The sequence below is a fragment of the Morone saxatilis genome, unplaced genomic scaffold (assembly GCF_004916995.1).
Source record: "Morone saxatilis isolate NCDOM2014 unplaced genomic scaffold, NCSU_SB_2.0 Contig19, whole genome shotgun sequence".
In the NCBI taxonomy this organism is placed as follows: domain Eukaryota; kingdom Metazoa; phylum Chordata; class Actinopteri; family Moronidae; genus Morone; species Morone saxatilis.
Window position 1 is genome coordinate 12,450,762 of NW_023339751.1, and position 9,709 is coordinate 12,460,470.

The 9,709-nt window shown below is 43.5% G+C and overlaps 3 protein-coding genes across 5 annotated transcripts in view; 1 reads left to right on the forward strand and 2 right to left on the reverse strand.

Annotated features, from left to right (window-relative positions):
* LOC118329590 (polymeric immunoglobulin receptor-like) overlaps nucleotides 1-348 on the reverse strand; it is a 4,043-nt gene extending 3,695 nt beyond the window's left edge. The window contains exon 1 of the mRNA XM_035663816.1: nucleotides 315-348. Within this exon, the coding sequence (XP_035519709.1) occupies nucleotides 315-348 (34 nt within the window). The remainder of the gene's footprint in view (nucleotides 1-314) is intronic.
* A 21-nt stretch (nucleotides 349-369) lies between these two features.
* polh (polymerase (DNA directed), eta) lies at nucleotides 370-5,601 on the forward strand. 2 transcript variants are annotated; one of them, XM_035663127.1, is made up of 11 exons: nucleotides 370-716; nucleotides 1,570-1,704; nucleotides 1,831-2,060; nucleotides 2,170-2,348; nucleotides 2,437-2,540; nucleotides 2,661-2,780; nucleotides 2,968-3,091; nucleotides 3,333-3,398; nucleotides 3,508-3,680; nucleotides 3,768-4,086; nucleotides 4,195-5,601. In XM_035663127.1, exons 1-11 carry the CDS (start codon nucleotides 580-582, stop codon nucleotides 4,663-4,665), a joined length of 2,058 nt encoding a protein of 685 aa, XP_035519020.1. In that variant the 5' UTR covers nucleotides 370-579; the 3' UTR covers nucleotides 4,666-5,601. The 2 variants fall into 2 exon arrangements, with proteins under 2 accessions (XP_035519020.1, XP_035519019.1); XM_035663126.1 differs by having other exon boundaries at nucleotides 371-716; nucleotides 3,768-5,601.
* Nucleotides 5,347-9,709, reverse strand: part of gtpbp2a (GTP binding protein 2a) — a 9,509-nt gene continuing 5,146 nt past the window's right edge. For both annotated transcript variants that reach the window (XM_035663128.1, XM_035663129.1), the window contains exons 7-12: nucleotides 8,541-8,760; nucleotides 8,279-8,414; nucleotides 8,112-8,170; nucleotides 7,848-8,019; nucleotides 7,582-7,746; nucleotides 5,347-7,471 (exon numbers count right to left, since the gene is read on the reverse strand). In XM_035663128.1, the coding sequence (XP_035519021.1) occupies nucleotides 7,289-7,471; nucleotides 7,582-7,746; nucleotides 7,848-8,019; nucleotides 8,112-8,170; nucleotides 8,279-8,414; nucleotides 8,541-8,760 (935 nt within the window). In that variant the 3' untranslated portion in view covers nucleotides 5,347-7,288. The remainder of the gene's footprint in view (nucleotides 7,472-7,581; nucleotides 7,747-7,847; nucleotides 8,020-8,111; nucleotides 8,171-8,278; nucleotides 8,415-8,540; nucleotides 8,761-9,709) is intronic.

Sequence of the window (9,709 nt, forward strand, 5' to 3'; positions counted from 1 at the left end):
CATTGCATGTCCACATGTGCAAGTGTGCATTTCAGCCTGTGTGTGTATAAAAAAAGAGTGAAAAAAACAATTTCCCCCTAGGGGATCAATAAAGTATATCTTCTTCTTCTTAGATAGTGACACTGTGACAGTGATATTGATTTCTTTTTGAGGTGGCCCTTTTTTCATGTGGCTAAAAAGGTCTCTGCTTCTTGATACTGGGGTTGTGCTGACCTCTGTGTCAGCTGCAGGTAATACATTGTCTGTGGATAAGTGCCTCTTATAACCCCCCTTCAAAATACCCGCACTGTCTCTTTAAGAGTCTCTGTCGTTACCGCTGTAGAACGACGACGACGTCGCGACACGCATGCGTAATGGCCGACCACTGATCTACGTCGACTTCTGATGACGTTTTTATGTAACTTCGAATGATTGCGCGAAATACAAAGCGACAGGACAAGCATATTTCGGCGCCCGGTTGAATCATCCACGGGTTTAAAGTTTAGTGACCGTCCCGAGCTGGTGATGAACTAACAGCTCCACCGGACAGAGGGTGTATTTCTTTTATTCACCTCCGCTGACCGGCTCTCCTCTTCGGTGATGGAGTACGGAAAGGACAGAGTGGTGGCGTTAGTGGACATGGACTGCTTTTACGTCCAGGTGGAACAGAGACTGAATCCAGCTCTGAGGAACACTGCCTGTGTGGTGGCCCAGTACAAGACGTGGAAAGGGGGCGGGTGAGTTTGTGACACGGAGACATTAAACCGATAGCCAGGAGACTGGACACGCAGGAGGGTTTGTCCTCTGGATGACAGCAGATAGTCAAAGTCTCTAGTCCCTCATGTTTACTCAGTGCTTTATGCCTTTAGCATAACGTTAGTCTTTTCTGTTTATTGAGACAGCAGGGCAGTAAAGTAAAACCTCTGATCCTGAGCCTTATCGCCATGGCCACAGCGGCTCCATGTCCATAAGTGATAGGATGCAAATGAGTATTCAAATTCTTGTAAATGGTTCCAGGAAACGAAAGAAGAGGAACTGAAAAAGAGCTCAAAAGGAGAACTACAAAATTAGATAAAAGGACAGGGCAGGAAATAGCTGTGAAAGATCATTATTTCACTTAGAAATAGTATAAATAGTAGTTTTTACAGATGTCTCAAAGTCTTCCTCAGCAGATTCAGGTTGCTCAGCTCAGTTGTCACAGAGATTGCTCAGTTGCTTTTTAGATCAACTTTATTATAGTTTACACATATAATAGATTACACAGACAAGGAAATTGCTTGAATAAAATCTTTGTAAAGTGCTTCAGGTTGCTCAGCTCAGTTGTCACAGAGATTGCTCAGTTGCCATCACTTGGCCTGAAGAACACAGAGGGAATGGTAACCTCACTCTGGCACTGTTCAAGATCAACACACACTGCGTATTTTCACATGTGTAGAGTCTGCTCAGTTGCATGGATCCTAAATTGCCATCTCTGTGCCGGTGACTCACCTGCCTGCATCATCCCTCGGACCGTACTATTACCAGATTCTCACGGTTTGCAAACATGACTTAATAATGTGTTTTCTACAACTAAATGTCATCCTCTGTTAGTATCATAGCTGTGAGCTATGAGGCCAGGGCCCACGGTGTCACCAGGAACATGTGGGTGGACGATGCAAAGAAACTGTGCCCAGACCTCCAGGTGGCACGAGTGCGTGAGTCTCATGGCAAGGCAGACCTGACGCAGTAAGTGCTGGTGATGTACTCTACTACACTCATTCACAGTTCCCGGGGTTGTGCCACAAAACACTTCATTTTTTCTTTGACAGGATGAATAATGAATATATGATATTTCGATACCTCCTTGTGTAGTTACAGGGAGGCGAGTGTGGAGGTTATTGAGGTGATGTCTCGCTTTGCTGTGATTGAGAGAGCCAGCATCGATGAGGCCTACATGGATCTGACTGCTGCAGTCCAGCAGCGGCTTAAAAACATGACAGACAAGCACATTGAGCCTCAACTCAGGACGACGTACATCCAGGGGTACCCAACAAGTTCACCTGAACTGGAGGCCCCTGCAGAGGGTGTTGCGTTGGATAAAGGTAGGCTCCACTAATTGTCACAGGAAGGTGGTGTTGAAAGGTGAGACTAAACAAAACCGCGAAAACTGTGAAGGATGTATCGCTCTAATAATGTCATGTCTGTCCCCAGAGGAACAGAGGTCCAGAGGTCTTCAGCAGTGGTTGGAATCTCTACCTGGCCCCCCATTAGGGGAGCAGAGCTCTGCAGAGCTGGAGCTAACTGTGGGGGCGCTCATCGTCGAGGAAATGAGGGCAGCCGTGGAGAAACACACAGGTTTCCGCTGCTCAGCAGGGATATCACACAATAAGGTAGGAAAACTCATTGTTTTATTCTCCTAAATTTAAAGAGTAGTAATTGTTTTTGCTATGGTTATAGTTTACTGACTGCTTTTTCCAGGTGTTGGCCAAACTAGCCTGTGGTCTGAACAAACCTAACAGACAAACCATTCTGCCTTTGGACTCTGTGACAGAACTTTTCAGCTCTCTTCCCATCGGCAAGATGTGAGTTCAAAGTACTACTGCTACATAAATGATTTACTCATCACAGATTATAATCGTATATTGACATAGAAGTGTAAAAACAGAAGTTGACTTGTATTTTTGCTTATCTCACCTGTGCAGCCGCAACCTGGGGGGTAAGCTGGGTGCCTCCATTACAGAAACTCTGGGAATAGAGAACATGGGAGATCTGACTGGCTTTTCTCAGGCCCAACTGGAACAGAACTTTGGAGAGAAGACAGGGTAAGACAAGCCAGATATACCTTTTCAAAAGACAAACAAAATCTTGCTTAGCTTTTGCATTTATTCTGTCAGACACCTTCATCATTTTAGGTGGAATGGACCTTTTGATTACAAAGTCGGCTCAGAAGCACCGTTTTATTTCTACTTGATTCCCAATGACTTATCAATGAATCTGTCTGCTTTGCAGTCAGTGGCTGTATGACTTGTGTCGGGGTATTGATTTTGAAGCAGTGAAACCCAGACAGCTCCCTAAATCCATCGGCTGCAGTAAAAACTTCCCGGGGAAGACATCGCTGGCTACAAAAGAGCAGGTATAGCTCATCACTCTCTGCTTCCCAGTGTATAAAAAGTCGTGCTCAGTCTGTCTTTTATTCTTAGTCTCATTTTGACCGTAACTGAAAGGGATGAAACTTTCAGAGAATGTAGTTGATCCATCTAGATGTGTAACAAAGGTGATAATAGACACATTCTTAATGTAATATTGTTAACAAATGTACCAACTTTTACATAATTTCCTTTTCTTGTTTTCATGTAATTATTAACACCTTCTAGGTACAGTACTGGCTTCATCAACTGGCCCTAGAGCTGGAGGAGAGGCTGACCAAGGACAAAGAAGTGGTAAGAAAAAGCTATGTGTAGTGTAATGTTTTTATTTTTCCTTATTACAGCCGTACTACCTATTTCCTAGTGACTATAACTGTGCCTGTCATTTCTCAACGTCTGTCAGAATGGGCGCGTGGCTAAGTTGCTGACAGTCGGTGTTCGTCAGCTTGGGGACAAAAGGCCGAGCAGCTTCTCTCGCTGTTGTGCTTTAGTGCGCTACGAAGCGACCAAGCTATCCAGTGACAGCTTTGCCATTATCAAGAGTCTCAACACAGCAGGAAACCACCAGGCAGCATGGTAATTAGAATATATTAACACTGAAATATTTGAAGTCGGTGGTTAAAGGAATCCTGTGATTTATTTTGTCTTGCAATATGTCCCCAGGAGTCCACCCCTCACCCTGCTACACCTCTCAGCTAGCAAATTCAGCGATGCTTCATCAGCAGGGGGGATTGCTGGCTTTCTTTCCAGTGATGTCACTTCAACCCAGAGTGTTTTTCCCACCACTCAGTCCTCCACCCAGCCACCCTCGAAACTGAAAAATGACTCCGCCGGCAAACAACCGGGCACCATCCAGTCCTTCTTTCAAAAGGCAGCTGAGAAACAAAGACAGAAGGTTACAAACAATGTAGAAGATGACATAGTCTCAACAGGAATGCTTCCATCTTCCTCCACTCCTAAAACCTCCGTTACTGACTCTCAGGTGGAGACAGATACCAATTGCCCTGTTACTTCCCTTACACTTTTTTCTCACTCTAAAAATGCTACAGCAAGCCCCCATTCTGATATTTCCTCTTTCTTTCACACGAAGACTCTCGAAGGAAACGTACAGGCCTCAGCCTCGACATTGACCAAACCTGACATGGGACACACGTCTGGAGAGTTTACATCCCACCAGTCGCCACGTGAGGAGTTAAGAGATGAGCTGGACATGGATCCAGAGGTAGATCACTGTCCTCCCAGTGTGGCCAGAGAAGACCTGTTGAACTGTGAGCGCTGTGGCCAGGAGGTGTTGGTTTGGGAAATGCCTGAACACAATGATTATCACTTTGCCCTGGACCTCCAGAATTCACTGTCTTCATCCACGAGTTCAGCAACCATCTCTTCATCTTCCTCCACCACCTCTTCTTCTCTAACTCCTGTCAGAGTGGGAGCAGCAGGCATAGCCCAGTCCTCCCGGGGCAAGACAAAAACCAGAGGTCAATCGGGACCCCAGCCCAAAAGGCATCGCTCCCAAGGTGGGAGCACGGGCACTCTGGATTCTTTTTTCAAGAGGAACTGAGGATGTGTTGTAGAACTGCATTTTTAAAGTAAAGTAAAACACAAATTTTGGATAATGTCCAAATGATCAATGTTATTGTGCCTTATATTATAAGAATGTGTACAAATTACAGAAAGTGTTTTTTTATGTTCTTTGTTTCACATGCTTTTTATTGTAAAGGGAAAGAAAATAATTGTATAAACCAGAGCCTATTAAAAATACTTTTTACATTTTGTTGCAGTTTTCTGACGCGCCAGCAGATGTCACTAATCAGTTAAATATAGAGGAGGAATCCCCACTTGAGTGTCAATAGTCTTCTTGTGGGCATAAGAGATACTATATTTTGTAAGATAAGAGTATTTATGTTAAATACTGATTGTTAGTAGGATGAAAGAAATGGCACCATTATGAATTGAGCCCATCCTGTTCTGTGAATACTTCTCTACAAAGGTGAACCTATTGTACTGTAGTGCACTGAAAAACAATTGAATGAGGAAATTACTCTTGCGTTGTCTTGCATCAGCTGGGGAGAAGATTGGGAGGAGCTGTTTCAGGAAAATGAAAGCAAGCCATTAAAATGTCAATGTTGTGTAGTGATTAATGGCTCTGACACATCCAGTAGACAAAAGGCTGGGTGTATGATGACATGCTTGAAAACACTGAGCAATTTTTGTTCTACTTAAAAAGAAAAAAAGCAACTGCTAAAGAGACAATAAAAGTTTTATTCATGTATATCATGATACACAAATTAGATCTGTACATAAATATTGCATTTCACCCAAATAAAGATCAAAATATTACAATTTTAATTAGAAGGAAGGTCTTAAATGTGATTTCAAAAAAGTGAAGATGTGTTGGTGTCATTAAGAAGACTGCAAAAACAGTGAAAAACGTGTCTGAATGAACTGTAAAATCTGGAACTACTACAAATCTATAAAATACTCAAATGCATTAAAACAAACACCTGATATAACTTCATAAAGGCTATAAAATATTTTGGTTGCTTTTAGTTTTCCTCTCTTTGAGTGCACACAAACTGTGCATAACAACGTGGGTGCAACAAAACAGGGCACACATTTCAGTTGTCCTCTCTATCACCGGTGTCAGTGGGACAATCTATAAGTCACATCAACATGCTATGATAAGACAAATAATAAGGCCAACAGTAGCCATTCATTTTCAGTCTTCTAAATATCAAAAGTTGTTGAAAGGAGTAGCACCAACTTAATAAGATTGTTTACTAAGTCATAAAACTGGGGGGTGTAATGGAAGGCTACTCTAACAGTAGTTCCACCAGGCACTGTGTTAAACCCCTTCAAAAATAGTGACATCAGTAACGTAAATGAAGAGACGAAGTACCTCAAACATAATTGCTTTTAAACGAAGCTGCATCAGTAGGCAGCTTCACATACTACAGAATCCATAATCAAACATCGCTTTGGAAGAAACCCAAACCCCTCTTTTTTTTCCTCACACCCCCTCCCCCCCTCCAATGGAGCAGTTCTGTGAGAGTGGAATGCTGTCTAATACGATATCTACACTGACCTGAGTAACTAAAGCACTTGAAAGACAGGCAGCGAGATCATTGCCATCTCACTGCACTATCGTGAGGCATTATTTGTGAATAGAAAAAAATAATTCTTATAGACATGTGACATACCAAAACCAGTTACTAGGTGATTGCCAGTGTGAGTTATATTGGCAGGCTGACACACAAAATGGGTCAAGTTCCAACTTTGCATACCTCGCAATGCTCTCCTTTTATCTTCATAAAGTGCCCTTGACAGCAATATAGCTTGAAGATGGTTTAGCTTATATACAACTAATAAGCTGTGTCTGAGAACCAAAAAGAAAACCCTTCCTGAAGCTTTCACCATTATCTCACATAATCCCTTAGTGGTTACTAAGAAAATGGTCTGATTTGAGAATATTCAAATACAGTGAGATCAGAGGCGTGTCGTTATCAGTCAGGCACTATGCTGGTAACACAGACAAGCTGCTGTGGGGGGATGACAAGTAAGACACTGGTGATATAGGTTACACCTTAATGTCCAAGCATCTCATACAGTTGACTTTGTAAACGATTTATCTGCCAAAGGTCAACGCTGGCATTTACAGTATGTTTCAGTGCAAGTGTGTGTCTGCATCTTACTGAAGTGAGTTAGGAGTGCATTTAGGCGTAAACTGTAATGGACCAATAAAGTATATCTATCTATGTATCTATCTATAAGTAGCACTTCAAAGTGGGTGTGAGAAAACAACTTCCTGGTTGCCACGTATTGATCTGTGCATTGCAAATATGTGTTCTTGACAATCAATATTACTTTGGTAGTCCTAAGTGAATGCGTGAGGGGGTTTCCTCTCATCAGTGCCATGAAAAGCATCATTCTTTACACCTCAACACCAGAAAGCAGACTAAAATATCAGTTAATAGGTATTTAAAAGGCTGAAGAGGACAAATGAGGAGGCTGGTGACAACAAGGCTTTGGAAAATGGTGATAAAACAAATCCTGTGAAAGAGAAGTACTGCGCAGAGAACGGGTCAGTGGTCTTTGAGAAAGCAGGAGGTTGTTCATAAAGCACCTCGTTTTTGGTAGGACGGAGTTTTCTGCTGTGGTTCTCCGCTGTGGTTCTCCGAGAAACTTCAGGCTTCGTCATCCTCGCTTTGGGATGGCCCGTACTGGGCGATGGGCTGCAGCTTGGTGACGTGGCCGATCCCTTTGGTCACGCCCTCTCTGAAGAGCACCTTAGCTCCGACCTTCAGGTACTCTGGGTGCTTGATAAACTTGAATAGAACCACTGCTTTCTCCCCTGTCCTCAGCTCCTCCTGTAGGTCAATGATGTATGGTAAGAACAGGACGAAAACAGAGACAGCATTAAGAATAAACATCAAGCCCAGGTTTTACAAGACAGTTGTAGCTCAGTGGATGAACTAACCTTGCCGTACACAGCTTCCACAGTGGCGGTCTGTCTCACATTGCCAATGTGCACAGTAACCTGAAAGCCCTTGTGGAAGGTCTTGGCATGGAAGAGCAGCACAATCTCAGCCTCAAACATCCAGCAGATAGTAGGATCCATCTCCGGACTCACCATCACCATGCCCTGTAAGTGGAAAACACACAGACATTGTACACACATATATCAGATAGAGAGAAATGTAAAAAGAGTTTTATTAATTTAGCATGAACACTGATGTGTCTGACCTTGCGTAGTAATGACCGGTCGAAGTTGCCCAGGGCAAGTGTGGCAGCCTGGCCGGCCCTGAGTACCCTGCACGCCGAGCGATTCCTTTGGATGCTACCGATGGTCAACTTGTGAAACTGGCCTGAATCTGTCGGCCCTACCACAAGGTGATCCCCCTCACGGCAAATACCACTGCACAATCAAAGAGAACGGTGGGTCTGAGAGAGTCCATGCTGAAAACATTTGAATTAAAGAACATGAAGGAAGTGTTTCGACACACCGACCTGTACAGAGTACCTCCCACCACAGTCCCCACCTCTGGCACTGTGTAGATCTCATCCACCTGTAATGATGCACACTGCTGTCAATCACATCACAACCATATGTATGTGAGGTGTATGTAGCAACACAATGTATGTGCATGCATACACAAACTTCATGTCAGACCTACCTGAAACTCAGTTAGCTGTTGCATAAGCTCTTCCTGCTCCTTGCTGTTGCTGAGAGGAGGGATGGTGTTGAAGAAGACCTTGAGCAAGTCTAGACTCTCTCCAGACACACTGGACAAGGTGAAGATGGGTGTGATGCTGCCAGGGAGAGCACGAGCACATGATCAGGACACACAGATGTCACTGGCTAGTTTCTACCATCTTCAGAAAGCATTAAATGGTTCAGGTGCTTGTGCGATTATTGCATATGTAGTTGTTTCATACTTGGGTGACTGGGCGAACTGCTGTGCTGCTGTGACTGCATCATCAGTACTGTCTACGACCATGGGCACCTTGTTGCAGCCCGGCTGCTTCAAGACGCGCTCCAACTGCCGCACAGTGCGCTCCACTGTGGCCCGCGTACAAAGGTCCACCTTACTGATGACGATGAAGATAGGCACCTTCAGGGCCATGGCAATTCCGAGATGCTCCCGTGTTGTACCAGCTGAAAAAGAGGAGGTGGAAAAAGTAGGGTTTAAGTTAAGTCTAGACAGAGGGTTTCGCCACATTGAATCTAAATCCACATTCTTGAGGGAAAGGACTGTTGTGACCTAAGAGAACACCACCCAGTGTCAGTCTGGGCATGCTGGATGTCAGCAAAAATAAAACATAATGACAGATTTCATTATAATCCTGTGTTTTTAAAGGCTTTTGCTTTGAAAAGCAGAGACAGATTATTAACAGAAGCTCACAAATGTTCTGTGAGTTATGCTAAGTGTATTCTTATCTGGGCCCACTCAGTGTCGGTTTGAGGGTCAACAGATCATGTTTACAGACTGATAAAACCAGGCAGAATTTCCCATGACGTGAGATTGTTATGCCACTGGAGGAAGTAGATAGGCTAGTGGTACAGGAATATTCAACCATATATATGTATATATGGTATAATTAATGCACTGGTTGTCAAGAATGCCAAAGACAAACCTTTCTAAACAAAGTGACTTCTCACAGAGGCAGCAGTGTCCTCGAGGCATGCCTGTTAGATTATGTTTCTAATGTAAACAAAGCTGGCACGTGAGAGAAAACGATATGTATAGCAGATCACGTCTTGGTTTGGATACAGGTCTCAACTACGTCACCAAGGAGATTACAGAGACAGACAGACAGACAGACAGAGACTCAAAATACCATGACCTCTTTGTCAGCTGAACAGTGTGTTGTTTTGCTAGTTAAAATGCAAAGTAAAAATCAAAGTCCCTCCACCTATGTAAAGGCAATGAGTGATTTTCAGGTGCCAAAATATTTGCTAAAGCATCACAGAATGATACAAAATGAATACCTGCCCTTTGGCTTTTTGGCTAGTCACAGCTACAACTTAAGACAAGCCCTATGCATTACACAGATCCATTACTCTGTTTCATAATTAAAGCTGTTGCTCTTCGGTTACAGACACT